Source organism: Pseudocercospora fijiensis (genome assembly GCF_000340215.1).
Source record: "Pseudocercospora fijiensis CIRAD86 unplaced genomic scaffold MYCFIscaffold_3, whole genome shotgun sequence".
NCBI classification, from domain to species: domain Eukaryota; kingdom Fungi; phylum Ascomycota; class Dothideomycetes; order Mycosphaerellales; family Mycosphaerellaceae; genus Pseudocercospora; species Pseudocercospora fijiensis.
In genome coordinates, this window is record NW_006921534.1 from 3,540,818 (window position 1) to 3,556,012 (window position 15,195).

Here is a 15,195-nt window from a genome sequence, read left to right on the forward strand (position 1 = left end):
TGTAAGCGGCGGTGCCTGTACCCGACACAAGTGGATGGGCTGGATGGAGATTTGGTGTGCTAGAAGTAGGGGTAAGTGGAGAGACGAGCCTTGGGCCGCAGCACTATCATAATAATGAACACTCTTCTGGCTTTTTGGGGGACACTCTGCTGTTGAGAGTCAAGACTGAGTGCCGAATCGAAGAAATGATAGCTACGACGAACACGCGTTGCTCCTGTTCCATACATGTACTTGGTACTCGCTGTACACCGCTGCCAGCTGGAGAGCTGCAGCCCTCGCCATCGCCCTGACTACATCCCACTTCAAAATGCCATTGCGGTCCATCGACATCCGGTCTGCGTCCATTCCGGCTCTCCGTTCTGCTCAGATCTGACTTCATCATCGCTCAATAATGCAGCCGGCCATGCATGCGTCTTACCCGATGTGTTGTTGTCTGATGACGAAGCCGTAGAGGAACAGGACGACGTACCCATGTCGACGTACTACATCTCGGCCTTCATGTCTATACATTGATATTCCGCAGTGTTCTTGTTCATGAAAATGCCAGCACAAGCCACTTTTCTCGCCTTCGACCTGACGATGCTCGCTTCACCGTCGACTCATCACTTCCGTAGTATGGTGTCCTTGTTGAGGCATAGAACTAGAGTCTGAGGCCAACGCTCGTATGCTCGACAGGAGTTGGCATGGACAAGTCTGAGACTCCCTCGTGCTCTGATGAATACGTACGTGCCTCGCCGACGACAATTGTAGGTAGGGCGGTGATGTACACGCTGAATCGTCTTGATCGTACTCCCGTGCATATTCCTCGGATGGCACACCTTACCCTTGAGTTGCATTCAGGCACTGCCCTCCGTAGTTGTAGCTGCTCACGATCTTGGGCTTGCACGGGGGTACCGGGGCGTGGAAGGCTGTTTGCATTAGGATAGAAAGAACTTAAGAAGGTGCAGTAGTGGGTGCGCTGGAAAAGTCGGGCCCGTAGGCTGCAGGCTGAGGCTTGCTTGATGAGGGGGCAACCAGGCACGCGACAGTGGCTTGCTTGCTTGCTTCTAACGTGGTAACACTTGCCAGGCACCTTAACACACATTTTGCGCATTGGTCGCATTGAGCGATCTTTGGCATTTTGGCACCATGCGATCTCTCCTTGCGCTGCCAGCACTACTGTGCGCTTTGGTCGCCGCCGTGCCCTCGCCCGCTGCCTACGAACAACACCCGCTTGAGCACTCTGTACCTGCCTCTGTCCCTCGAGCCTCACGATGGAGCAGCCTTTCTGCGCAGTTCATGAAGAGCATATTTGGCTTTGGAGAAGCGAAACAATCGCGCATATCATTCCCTGACCGGAACTCGAAAGATCGGCATACTCCAAAACACGCATATACAAGATATGGTGAGGATCTGGTATTGCGATTCAACATTAGCTCTCACAAGGAGGCTGCGAGCCTAGCGGAAGCAGCAGACACGCTTCTGCTTGACGTTTGGGAGTTTGCGAGAGATTGGGTGGACATAAGACTGTCCAAAGAGACTGTGCCTCTCCTGCTTGCACTATTACCTGCATCGCTCCAACACGCCCACAGGCCGTTGCTGAGAGAGCAGGAGCTGGCCAAGGCAATCGTCAACAATTATCAAAAGCACCACGATAAGCCTAAGACGAGCGAAGCAACTCCCTTCCCAACTCGAACGTCTTTCTCCCCCACCCTGGATCCTTCCGCGCAGGCAGAGACAAACATTTTCTTTGCTGACTACCAGCCATTCTCGGTGATTGAGGTACGTGCTAGATGAGCCATCGCTGTGGCATAACATAGCGCTATCAATTTACTTTTACGAGAAGGATCGGAGGAGTGGAGATACTATACAAGGGACGCGCTGACTGAGAATTTAGCCATGGCTGCGGCTGCTCGCCTCCCTTTTTACGACACATGTAAGGCATCTGAACATCGGACTTTCCTACGAAGGGCGTAATATTCCTGGATTGCGCATCGGTGTGCATCCAACAAACTCCGAAGATCCGGAACAGCCCAAGCGGAAGACGATTCTCATCGTTGGCAGTCTTCATGCGCGCGAGTGGGTCAGTACGACCACCGTCAACTACATTGCTTACTCTCTCATCACCGGATATGGAAAAATTCCAAGCGTGACGAAGCTGCTTGAGGCATTCGACTTTGTGCTGATCCCAACCTTGAATCCAGATGGCTACGTGTACGTCGCGGAAGCACTGCTGCTGAATATTTTGGATTGGAAGAATCGCTGACTGTGATCCTTTAGCTACACTTGGGAGACGGATCGACTTTGGAGGAAGAACCGACAACAAACTGGCATCCGCTTCTGCCAAGGCATCGATCTCGACCGCTCATTCGGCTTCGAGTGGTCGGCCACTGACAATCCTTGCAGCGAATCGTTTTCGGGCGAGTCCCCTTTCGATGCTGTTGAGGCCAAGGCTTTCGCAAATTGGGCCAAGAATGAGACTGAAACCAACAACGTAGAATTCGCAGGCTTTTTGGATCTCCACAGTTACTCACAGGAGATCCTCTACCCATACAGCTACTCCTGCGATGATAGTCCGCCAGGATTGGAAAATCTTGAAGAGCTGGCTTACGGTCTTGGTCGCGCTATCCGTGTTACGCATAACCACAATTATGAGGTTATGCCAGCATGCGAAGGGAATGTGATGTACACGGCTGCTAATAAGAAGGAACATCTAAGACCACGAATGGAGGAATCCGGCGGTTCGGCGCTCGACTTCTTCTACCGCACAATGGGTGTGAGATATGCCTATCAAGTTAAGCTCCGTGATCGCGGCACTTATGGCTTCTTGCTGCCACGAGATAATATCATCCCCACCGGAAAGGAGATATTGAATGCGGTGCTTTATTTTGGAGGCTTCTTAAGCGAGCTCTACGACCTGGGCAACTCTGAGGTCGAGCTGATCAAGCCCGCAATGGAGTCGGAAGAGGTAAGGAACGATCGATGTTGTTCTACGGTAACATGCACTGACTGATCATGCGTCGCAGACCACTTCCGCGGAGTCGGCTGGCGACACTGGACTACGAGACGAGGAGCCCAGGGTGGTAAGAGAGGATCTTAGCGAGGATGATGGCGCCACCAAATGGGATCTAAAAAGAAGGCGGCGGCGTTAAGACCGGCCCTGGTATAATCTTCAAATTCGTATGTACATGGTAGCCTGATATTTGATCAGCTGTACTTCTCATGTTCTCAAGTTCGTGCCACGTCGCCAAAAAGCTTGTTCAGATGATGCCATAGCTAAGCTCCGGTAAATACTTATACGGCCTCCAAAGTGAACCTCTTGACTCACTTGCTCGGTCTCGATCTTTGGCGCCTTTGCAGATCTCTTACACTTCCTCACAAACACCTCACACTGGCTCATGCCATTAGACACTACAGCTGAACGATGACGACTACCAACAATGGACTGGTTCACGCCGCCGAGACTTTCAAGTACAGTGAGGTTTTCCCGGGATCTGCAAAAGGCATTGCCGAGCTCCAAAACTGATACCGTGTATAGGGCGAATTAAGCCTGCCGACCAGAAAGAGAACCCTTTCGTAAAATTGATTCCCAACCAAGACATCGCGATCGTCCCCTCATTCACCCTCGAATCCGGTACCACGCTCTACAATGTTCCCGTTGCTTACAAGACCTACGGCACTTTGTCGCCAGAAGCCGACAATGCTATGGTCATATGCCATGCCTTGACAGGCAGCGCCGACGTACAAGACTGGTGGGGACCGCTGCTCGGTGGGCCAGGTGAAAACGGGAAAGAGGCACGCGCATTTGATATGAGCAGATTCTTCGTCGTCTGCATGAACAGCCCGGGAAGTCCATACGGAAGCGCAAGTCCTGTCACAGCCAAGGACGGAGACCCAGCGAAGGGCCATTACGGGCCTGAATTCCCGCTCACAACCATTCGCGACGATGTGAATCTCTTCAGACTGCTGCTGGACGATCTTGGCGTAAAGCAGATTGCAGCAGTCATTGGGGGCTCCATGGGAGGAATGCTCGTGCTGGAGTTTGCGTACTTTGGAAAGGACTATGTACGCACAATTATTCCGATCGCTACATCTGCGAGATACAGTGCGTGGGGCATCAGCTGGGGCGAGGCGCAGCGGCAGAGTATTTACAGTGACCCGAAGTATGATGATGGGTACTACTCGTTCGACGATCCGCCCGCGAGTGGTCTTGGTGCAGCACGCATGTCGGCGCTGCTCACCTATCGCAGTCGTGACTCCTTTGAGTCTCGCTTTGGTCGCAAACACCCCGACCCGACTCAGCCTAAGCAGAATATCAACAGCCTGCAGCAGAGACCACACACGCCAGACACAGAGCATTTTGCGATTCACAACGAGGGGCACAAGCTGGCAGGATCCCAGAGGCGCCACGCCAATGGTGATGGTGATATAAGCTCGTCGGTAGACTCATTGCCAACCTCTCCACAGATCACCATCCAGGACCCGCAGTTCTCAGGTACCACAGACTTGCCAGTACAGCCGCCATCGAGCAACAGGAGAAAGGTGCCTACCTACTACTCTGCGCAGTCATATTTGCGCTATCAAGGAGACAAATTTATTGGCCGGTTTGATGCCAATTGCTACATTGCCATCACCCGCAAGCTAGACACCCATGACGTCGCTCGTGGTCGTACTGATACTACAGGCTCGCCCACGCCAGAAGAAGTGCGTGCAGCGCTCGCTATGATCGAGCAACCAACTCTCATCCTCGGCATTCAATCTGATGGTCTGTTCACCTATCAAGAGCAGAAGGAGCTGGCAGCTGCTATTCCGAATAGTGAGCTGAAGACCATTGACAGTCCAGACGGCCACGACGCATTTTTGCTCGAGTTCAAGCAGGTCAATGGCTTCCTGCGCGACTTCATGCTGAAAGAGCTCAAGAACATTATGGACAGGGAGCCCGTCAACTGGCCACCAAAGCAGGAAGAGCAGCGTGAGGTGAAGGCTTCAACCTTTGGCGAGGCGGAGGTGGACGACATTACTGCATGGTGAGAAAGGCCAACGACATTTCATGACTTTGCAAATGCAATCTGCGTGGCATTGATAGCTTTTCCCTTCGCCACTCGGCGCTGCTTTTCTCCTCTCCTTGCCTTCCAAGTCCTCGGCGCTCTCCAACCCGAGTCCATGCTCGCTTCCACCAATCACAATTCAACACAGTACATTGACTTCAAGACTCAGGCTGGTGATCACTGTGCTTGCCGTTGTCCCGCTCAATCTAATATTACTACCATGCATGCAGAAGCTACAAGACTTAGACGACGCACATAATGGCGATTCTCGAGAACACAGCATCACTTCTCTCCACATCTCTTGCAGAATGGTCTCATCATTGACCATGTTCTCACTCTTCACAATGATCCTTCTTTGCAGTCTTCTTCCTGACCTCACCCTTGGCCTGCCGCCTGTATCCCGGCCCTCTTTCCTATGGAGCACCATCGACCACGTTATAGCGTTCGGCGACTCCTACACTTACGTCCAAGGCACTCCATACGGCCGACAAAATTACAGCTTCATCGGCGACCTTCCAAACTTGGCCTTCACGCCAGAACACCTTCTTGAATCGCGAATCATTCAGAGTCAGACTAGCACAGCTAATGGCGGGCCAAACTGGATCGAATATCTGACCAGATGTGGGGTCGCGCAAAGCTCGACTAATCCGGGGATATGTGAAAAGCAGCTCTGGAACTTTGCCTTCGCTGGAGCAGATATTACTGAGGCGTTATTGCCACTTCATCATGAATTTACTGTACCGTTCGTGAAACAGGTCGAGCAATTTGTGAATTATGGTCAACCCGCGCTGAAGGAGATTGTGAGGAAGGAGGACACCTTGGTCGTGATTTGGATTGGTATTAATGATGTCAACGACAGCAAAGAGATGAACGTGGATTTCCCGGCATTCTATGAAGAGCTGATAAAGGCTTTGTTTACGGCGCTGGAGAAGGTGAGGAAGTTGGGGTATTGCAAGTTCTTGTTTATGAACTTGCCGCCAATTGATCGTGCGCCGGGCGTTATTACGCTATTCAATATGTCGCGCTATGCGCTCGGAGGACCATGGAACTTGCTGCGGTGTGGCTACACTATAATTAGTATAGAATTAGCTTCTTGGCGGTTTCCTACCTCTCTGCTGAAATGATACTATACCTACACCTCGTCGTCGCTATTTCTATAGTATATACCCCTCGAATGTGTTATTAATAGCGCGTTTACTAGACTATTAGCTTAATAAGATTAAGCGCCTCTTCGACGAGAGCGAGTTATCTAATATTGCTATCTCCGAGCTACTAAACATCGCTAGGCGCAGTATCGACAAGATCTATAACAATTATCGCCTATTTAGTATATTCTATATTAAAGACCTCGCGAGGTTAGGTCGTCTACGGTCGCTATTACTAATCTTTAAGGATATAGGTATCGCTAAGCGTATATAGTCGCAATTTAACTAACCTACCCTATTTGTATAGCGTATCTTCGAATTCCTTAACGACCGACCGTATGCCTATTAAGATAAGGTAGTATAGTATCTATACGACGAATACGACGTTATTATTAGCTAACCGACGATGTCGCGAGTTTTAAAGAGACGTAGGTAGACGAGGAAGAAGGCGATACGGTTTACGGCGGAATAGAACTAGGACCTTCGAGATAACTTTAAAATAAGGCAAATAGATATACCGGCGCAGAAGGTAGTATATATAGACGAGAGCGCGTCTAATAAGCGTACCGGATAGCGGAAATATAGATACGGTCCTATTAACCGCTCTATCTTCGAGGAAGGGTCGGCGGTAAGGTTAAAGCGATAGAGTATCTTGCCTGCTATCTCGGTTAATAGCTATCTCGACGGTACGATTATTTATTAAGGCTCTATAACCGCGGAGATCTTTGAGGCGTAGTTATAGTATATAGTACTGCCTTAAATAGAGCCTAGTATGTTCCTTATTATAGACAACGCATTAATCTACTGCACTTAGCGTATAAAGGATATAGTCGCGGCGGCTAGAGTCTACCTTCGATACCTACCTCCGTATTCGCTAGACTTTAACCCTATTAAGTTGTCCTTTAACGTACTTAAGGTATAGGTTAAGAAGTATATTAACGAGGCTAATTGCTTCGTAGACTTCGGTAAATTTATACGGTATACTATTAACTAACTAGACACTTAAACAATAGTAGGATCGTAGTTCTAGCGAGCAGGTTATCGCTAATATTAACAGTTACTCCCTTATAGTCTCACTTATTCTAACGATTGTCTCTAGCTTAGCAATACGGCTTCTTAACTCGTCTATCTCCTATCTCATTCCTTCTATAATAGCACGCGCAGTATTAGCAGCTTGCTCCTTTATTATAGCTTCTATATGCTATAGATCTAGCAATACTAGCTATAGTAATAAGCTTCTTAACTAAATAGCTAACGATAGTAATACAGTTGTCGGTAATATAGTAGTAGCATCTCGGATAAGGTCCTCTTCGTCTTCTTAACTATCGGCAATCTACGAGGAATTAGCAAAACCTATAAACACACCTAATCGGTGTACCTCTAATGCGCTACCGGTAGCTATTACGATAAAAGAGCTTGGAATTTAGTGGGTTCTATACCGTTTCTGTCGCTAGTATTACCTTAGGTTTATCGAAGGCGGCGCAGTTAGTATGTTAATATATTCGTATCGCAATCGCGTGTCGATCCGGAGAGTATAGCTTCGAAAGCCGGAATCTATACCTACCGATAGGGTACTACTACAACACTACTATAACACGTCTTTATTATTGCTTCGGTAGGATATAATACTATCGATACCGCTAAGAAACCTCCCGTTGTCCGTTTTAAAAAATATGCACCTCTAGTAAAGATATAGGCTCGCTAATGTATTAGAAATTCGCGACTACGAGCGCTTCCTCTATGCCGAGACTGCCGAAATTTCGGCTTCCGCTCGGCGCAGGAGCTTAGCGGGTCCGGACTTAAGAAGCTGATTTTAACTATACTAACACGACACTAGCGCAATACTACAACGCATTGCTTTTTATTACTACAAGTACAAAGAGGCGAGACTATATCTATCTAATGCTCTTCTAATTTATACTATATAAAAATACGTAGTATTAGTAGACTAAGAAGCGATATCAGTTAAGCTAAATATTAGCTATTAAGCCGCCGACCTATAACCGGAAATCCTCGCTTCTCGCTTCTACACTAAAACAGCGCTTCTATAGCGCTTCTACGGCTAATTAACGAACAGACTATCGTCCGACTTATTAATACGAGTAAGTCGCTGCTTACGGACTTCCTTGCTAATATATCGCCCTACTGCGGCGATAAATCGAGCGTATTAGCCTTCCTTAAGTCTATAGCGGACCTAATCGCTCAATTTGACCCTTCTAAGCTATTTAAGTGAGAAGTCGCCTTCCTCGTAGATACGCTTAATCTTAGCTATATCGGCGTATCGCTTAGTCTAGCTGCTAGTTAACTCTTTACGCAACTAGCTAAAGAAGCCTATCAATTCTATGTCGGCAGTATAAGATTGATAGGAAGCGATTAAGCCGCTAACTGGACTTGATTGCGGCGGTAGACTAGAAGCCGGTAGACTAGAAGCCGGTAGATTGGACCTAGAAATAGCGCCTCTACGACCCTTACTATTAGACTAGCTATAATAGTTGTAGATTACTACTAGGGTTAGCGTTATTAGTGCGATAGCACGTCTACTACTACTAGCTTATTGTCTGAATAGATTAGATAACTGCTTGTCTCGTTGCTTCTACATCTTTAATGCTAGTGCCGCTCTAGGGTCGTCGATTGTTAGCCTTCTAGCTAGATTAGCCTCTCGAGTCCCCTTAACCTATCTAGCGGCTATTTCCGGATAGATCTTGCAGTAGTCTTCTGCTCTGTCTAGACCGCTAAACTAGTACAATCCACCCTTGTTCGGGCAGTATCTGTTCTTATAGGGCTACCGCTAAGTAAGGGCGTATCGTAGGTCCGTTAGTAAGCTAGTAAGGTCGTCGCTATTGTCGTTAGGAGCCGCTTCATCTTCCGAGCGACCTTTAGCTAGCAGGGCAGCCAACTGTTGCTAAGTCGCTATATTCCGCGGTCTCTAAGAAGCCTATTAAGTCCGCCGTAGTTGTTAAGTTGCAGGCTCGTTAGGAACACTAGTTGGCTTAGCTATAACGGTTAGTTTGAACTCGAGGCGCAAGCCTGTCTTGCCTTAACTATTCTAGACAGCTAGTATAGTGTATACGCACTTAAAATTAAGGTCCGTTATACTAGAGCTACGGTAGAAGTATTTAGCCTTTACCTTATCCGCAGAGGCTATTATAATAGCACTCTTAAGACTAAACATAAGCCGGTTGTTGCCTTTATCGCGCTAGTCGTTAAACCAGTAGTCTACGGCTTTATAAGGCGACTCGTAGCTCAACTCGCTTAGATAACACTCGCTTAGTAAGGCTTCCTTCTGCTTATCCGTATATAGGTTCTACTATATAGTATATTCAAAGACCTCGACTTCTTTATTGTCGCTAGAAGCATAGTCTTCTTCATCTACGGTGTCTTAGCGCTAAGAAGTCGTTAAATCTAGCAACTCGTCGTTAGTATCTAGCTCTTCCGGACCATTACTTAATAGTAGTAGCTCTTTACGTCGTTGTCTCTTAGCGGCAGCGGCTTTAAGGGCTTCCTTCTTCTTCGCAGTAAGCTTATATAGTCGCTTCGAGGCTCTCGGCATACTAGCGTAGTAATAGAATAGACGAGAGGGTGCTAAAATAGCTAGCTCTTAACCTTAAGGCTTACTAGGAGGTTGTAAATAGATAGAGGTAAGAAAGGCTTTCGCACCGGATCGCATTCTATACCTAATTTGTGTAGTGCGGTAGATACTCGGCAAAGATACAGATACGCGCTAATTTCCATCCCTCCGAGCGTATAGCGCGACTTATTAAATAGTATAATAATAGTAGGCATAGATGTTAAATATTGAATCGGATTCAATTTATATTCATATTTAATACTGAATATGAATATAAATACGAGGTTACTAAATATTCGAATATTTAGTATATTTAGTCGGCAATTTAACGGGTTTGACGGTTGTACTGCGGCGTACGTAGATCTCTTTAATTATGCGAAATAGGGTTGTTTATTGCTCGTTTCTTACTAAAAACTAAGCTCTTTCTATAGGCTCGGAGGATAGACCGCTTCGAGGTATATAGATAGAACCTAGATATACGAAGGTCGCTAATTCTACTAGGTTGCTAAGTCGCTAGCGGCCTCTAAAGACGAGGTTATAGTATTGTTACTACCTTGTTTATTCTACCGCTTTCTATTCGAGACACAAGCCTTCCTCGCTCTATAGGACTAAAGGCTTTAATAAGAACAAGAACAGCTAAAGAATATCCGCTCGGTCTATCTACCTCTTATTAATACTAATTAGGTAAATGATTATTAGGCCAATTCGGACGATATTTCGTTTATCGAGTACGTAGAATAGGCGGACTTCGAGCAGTATATTAGGGAGGCGGAAAGAGAGGGCTTATAGTTACCCTTTCGAAGGATTACGAGGAAGACAATAAAGAGCCTTATCTACGCGGCGGAGATCGTTAAAAGGGCTGCTAACTACTAAAAGCGTATTGCTAATAGCCTTTAAAAGGTATATAAAGGCATAGAACAGAAGGGTAGGCGGATAGCACTAGGTACTCGTCGTTACCTTAAATTCGGAAGGAGGTGTATATACTCGGAAGAGTGCTTTCTCGGACTGAAATCGTAGTGCCCGCTGCGGCAGGTGTATTTTAAGGCTCGTATCGATAAGGTGCTATACCGTCTAATCGATAGCGAGGGTACTAAAGGCGGCAGTAAGGTTGTTATTGTTATTAATTAAGTGTATAATAATTAGTCGAAGATTAGTATTTAGCTTTCCGTACCTGCCTCCGAGAGCTCGAGTTTGCGTTATAGGGTCTATACTAGGCCTTAATTAGACTCGCTAACCTACATTCTTAGCTTCGGATAGCCTAACCGAAACGGGCCGTACTTAGCCTCTAAAGTTAAATTTCTAAATCCATCTGTTCTAATTAGAACCTAACTACCTTCTTCCTTACAATAAAGACCCGAGAAAATCGCTAACCGACCTAACGAGCGCTCGAAAATTTCCTAAATACCTAAGATTACGAACGGGAAAGCTAGAAGCTACGGAAACGTAGGCGTATAGATAGTATAGACGAACTAGTCCTAAATCCGATACTAGACGAGCCCTAAACCTAGCAATCGATATCTTCTTCCTTAGCCTTTCTTCTAACACTAATACTAGTACCGAAGCCTACACTACCGACGCTTGCTTAGTAGAAGAAGCTTCACTATGCGAAGAATAAGACGGATCTACTATTGTAGTTATACGCTCGAGATCCGTAGGATAGGGAGCCTGCTTAGAATAGCTATAGATACAAGTACTTCTACTATAAGCACTGTCCGGTAGATAGCCTAAAGGCATAGAAATTAGTATCTAGTAACGCCGCAGACTACCTTCTTAAGATACATAGTATTATCGTATACCCGGAAAGAGATATAATACTATTGTAAGGCCGTATTAATATCGACAAAATGCAGGCAGTAAGCGAGGGTAACGAGGCAAGGCGTACGGCTACAATTCTAAGGAATACAGCGGAAGCTAATATCGATAAATTTAGGTAGGCAATAGCTCGCTATACTATAGTATATAGTGTCGCTTATTCTAGCCTTGTTTCTAAGGCCTTTAAAGAGATAATATTGACAATTAATCTATACGTAGATAAGGCTCTTTTAAAGTCTTATACTTCAATAATAGTACGAGTATAGTATAACTTCGAGAACTAGCGAGAGAGGGTTAAAATAGCGCTTCTTAACGCCCTTAGTTGTCTATACCTTAGTACTAATACTTAGAAGGCTTAGTATAGCTATAAGTACTTCTAAGCTATCAATTGTTAGTATATTAATAAGTATAGCAAACTAACTCAAGTCCTTATCGATTTGCCGCCTCTAGAACGAGGCTCTTATACTAGCGAGTTTATAGCTTAGCTATTAATCTCGTCCTTCGAGACCTTCTTAATCACTTATAAGGTTAGCTAGATAACTACTAATAACGCCTCTAACAATAACACCCTCTACGATACGATTAAGCGCTATATACACTAGAAGGGCTTTATATACTAGACAAAGCAGAGCCGCCGCCTACGTTGCTTCGGCTATATTATTAACCTTATAATACAGGCCTTTATGTTTGCTTAGTTAACTGAAGCGGCCGAGTTAGCGGACTAAAGGGCACTTTAAGCGCGGTAAGTGCTATTTAATAAGCAACTAGAGAGCGACAGTAATAAGGTCTCTATATCTAGGTAGTTAGATCTCGATGTAGAGTGCTTTACTAAGCAAACTCTACTACAACGTCTCTACCGACTAACGAAGGTCCTATAGCGAGAGAACGACTTCTATAACGCCTTTAAGGAGTTGGCTAAAGCATAGCCGAAGCTGCCTTCTACCTATCCGAAGCTACTAGGTAAGACTCGCTAAAATAGCTAGTTACTAATAATTAAGGAGGCTATTTAGATAAGGCCTATTCTTAACGCCTTGTTTATTAGTATACTATAACTAAGTGAATACTAGCTTACCGAGAGCGACTAGATTGTCCTTAAAGAGACACGGTTATTCCTTATACTATTTAAAGAAGCGACTTAGCGACTATAAGGTTACGACGTTACCTTCGACCGCTTCTAAGAGACTATAGAATAGCTACTTACTCACTTCGAGCGTACTAAGTAGCAGTATACTAAACGAGAGCCTATAATAAAGGCTATCTATATCTCTTAGCGCCTGTTTAATAAGTACTATCGTCTAATTAACGAGAGCGGTATCTACGTTACTGTAATACTGCTATATCTAACTCGCCGTAAGGCATAGCTTCGTAAGCGTTAGTCTAGTAGTAAGAAGAAGGACTAATAGCTTATTAATAGCCTAGCAAGAGCAAGAGCCTTATAGACTGAATACGAAGCACGCTATAGACCTGCTTCTTCTACTAAGTCTACTTCTACTACCGTTGTAGAAGCTATAGGTTATTTAACGGATATAATAGCGTAGCAATAACAGCTCGAGAACGACGTCCTTACAACTAATATTAACCCCTTCGAGTCCTTTATTACCGCTACGCCTATTAAGCTACTATAGGTTAGTACCGATAAGCGGACAAAGCAGCTAATCTATATAAGTCTACTTAAATAGTAGTGCCTTCCTATATAGCGGACAGCCTATCTAACGCTCTCGCAACTAGCTATCGACTTATTGTCCGTATTCGCTATATCCGCAGAGTCCGAGCGCACCTTTAGCAGTAGTAGAAGGACGGCTTTATAGGACCGTGCCTTGCTTACTAGCAACAATATCCGTATAAGCGAGTGTAGCAAGCAATAGCAACGTATAGGCGTAGCGGACTTGCTATTAGATATACTACAATTAGGCGTAGAAGCTGAAGACAACGACGAGTTATATAATTAGCTAGTATTCTATAAGACTGCACTGCTAAGAACACCCTCCTTCTTAACCCTAATCGTTACTATTAACCTCGCTATCGCGCTGAGCCTATATTGAATATAAATTGAATATGAATATTCACTAACATTCAATAGTGAATATGAATACGAGCGGTGAATCTTGAATATTCAGTATTCAACATCCATGATGGTGGGAGGCCTAATAAGTCTATGGTCGACTGCTATGATACGGCTCTTGACAAGAGTGTGCGGAGTTTCCGAGAGGAAAAAGATGTTTGGGTGAAGATTTTCGATGCCAACGCGGCCCTGAATAATGTGATGGATGGACATGAGGTGTATGGAATCAGGAATATCACGGGATATTGTAAGTCTGACTCTATGCTAGACGTCAATCTTGTTGACTCTTCGACAGGTGCTGCGTATAACCAGCCAGACATAGATACAGACCCTGAGAAGTATGGGTGCCTGCCGCTCGATCAGTATTTCTGGTTCAATAGCGGACACATGACGAGTCATGTACATCAAATACTAGCTGCTGAATTGCGGCAGTATCTCGTCAATCTCTCAGCTTGAGACATGCGCAACAACGATATTGGGGTTGCAGCAAGCCACGCGGCAAGCTTTCAAGTATAGGAGCGAGGCAGTGATTTCTGATCCTTCAGCTCACTGATTTCCGACGTCATGCTTCTGGCTACAGTTTCCGGGTCGGCTCAATAGTTTGCAGTGATCATTGACGGCTGAGTGATCGTTACAAGCGACGCGATGTACTCACTTGTTTCAAGTTTGTGCGCCACCGCCGATTACGGTTCATGCTTCTCGCACCTACCTACTTGACCAGCGCTTCCCTTGATTATACACACAGCTTCTACTCATAGAACTTCCACCAAGCACCCTCGACTGATCTTACCACGATGGACACTACGATGCCACCACTTGACGCATCATCAGGCGCATCATCAGGCCGACGGTCACCTTAGTCCATCTGTGCGAAGACTCCGACCATGATTTCCAAACACCAGAGTCAAGCCCCCATGCACGGGAAGTCTGCACCACAGCTTATGGAGATGGATGTCGACGAGTGGATTAAGAGGGCTCAGACTCCTGAGGGATACGCAATCTCTCAGGGCTGGAAGTATAGAATCCAGTCGTGGGGTAGCTGGGATTGAGATTCTTGATCGTGGCTCCGCGGAACATGATCATGACATTTGACGGAGGAGTTCGTCGGGCCCTTTGATTATGCGGCGGTTGAACATAGATATCCAGTGTCATTGTTTGGGGCATTGCTACAGCGGGTGCCAAAGGCAGAGCAAACGGAGCAGGGTTCATATACAGATGAATGGGACTCAGAACTGTAGATGGACATCTCCTTCACTTGACAGTCTCGTTGTTGCGCTACTGTAGCACAGTGATAAAACAATGCTTACTATACGCCTCCGCGGAAATCCCTACTTCCGGATGGATCACATGCCAAAGATGTACTTTCACCCGTTCCGAGTCCGTGCACTCGGCACGGCTCGTGATTCTTGGCTCCACTCCTTGCTACGAAACTGATTGCTTTCCTACAACCTTCGGCTATCCTGAACTTCTCAACATCGCATCGCATCGCATCGCATCGCATCGCATCGCATCGCATCGCATCGCATCGCATCGCATCGCATCGCATCACCATGGCGCCGCGCAAGAAATGGGTGCCACTGG

The 15,195-nt window shown here is 46.1% G+C and overlaps 3 protein-coding genes across 3 annotated transcripts; all 3 read left to right on the forward strand.

The window, feature by feature from the left end:
• Positions 1 to 1,128: 1,128 nt before the first annotated feature.
• MYCFIDRAFT_203043 (uncharacterized protein) lies at positions 1,129 to 3,201 on the forward strand (the record flags this gene model as incomplete). The annotated part of the gene is made up of 5 exons (XM_007926917.1): positions 1,129 to 1,160; positions 1,380 to 1,761; positions 1,877 to 2,193; positions 2,260 to 2,947; positions 3,006 to 3,201. 5 exons carry the CDS (start codon positions 1,129 to 1,131, stop codon positions 3,129 to 3,131), a joined length of 1,545 nt encoding a protein of 514 aa, XP_007925108.1. The 3' UTR covers positions 3,132 to 3,201.
• A 146-nt stretch (positions 3,202 to 3,347) lies between these two features.
• Positions 3,348 to 5,077, forward strand: MYCFIDRAFT_210895 (uncharacterized protein). Its single transcript, XM_007926918.1, has 2 exons — positions 3,348 to 3,455; positions 3,518 to 5,077. The coding sequence occupies exons 1-2, from the start codon at positions 3,404 to 3,406 to the stop codon at positions 5,008 to 5,010; spliced, it is 1,545 nt and encodes a 514-aa protein (XP_007925109.1). The 5' UTR covers positions 3,348 to 3,403; the 3' UTR covers positions 5,011 to 5,077.
• Positions 5,078 to 5,353: 276 nt separating this feature from the next.
• MYCFIDRAFT_133658 (carbohydrate esterase family 16 protein) lies at positions 5,354 to 14,070 on the forward strand (the record flags this gene model as incomplete). The annotated part of the gene is made up of 3 exons (XM_007926919.1): positions 5,354 to 6,045; positions 13,695 to 13,861; positions 13,910 to 14,070. 3 exons carry the CDS (start codon positions 5,354 to 5,356, stop codon positions 14,068 to 14,070), a joined length of 1,020 nt encoding a protein of 339 aa, XP_007925110.1.
• Between the last annotated feature and the right edge of the window lie 1,125 nt (positions 14,071 to 15,195).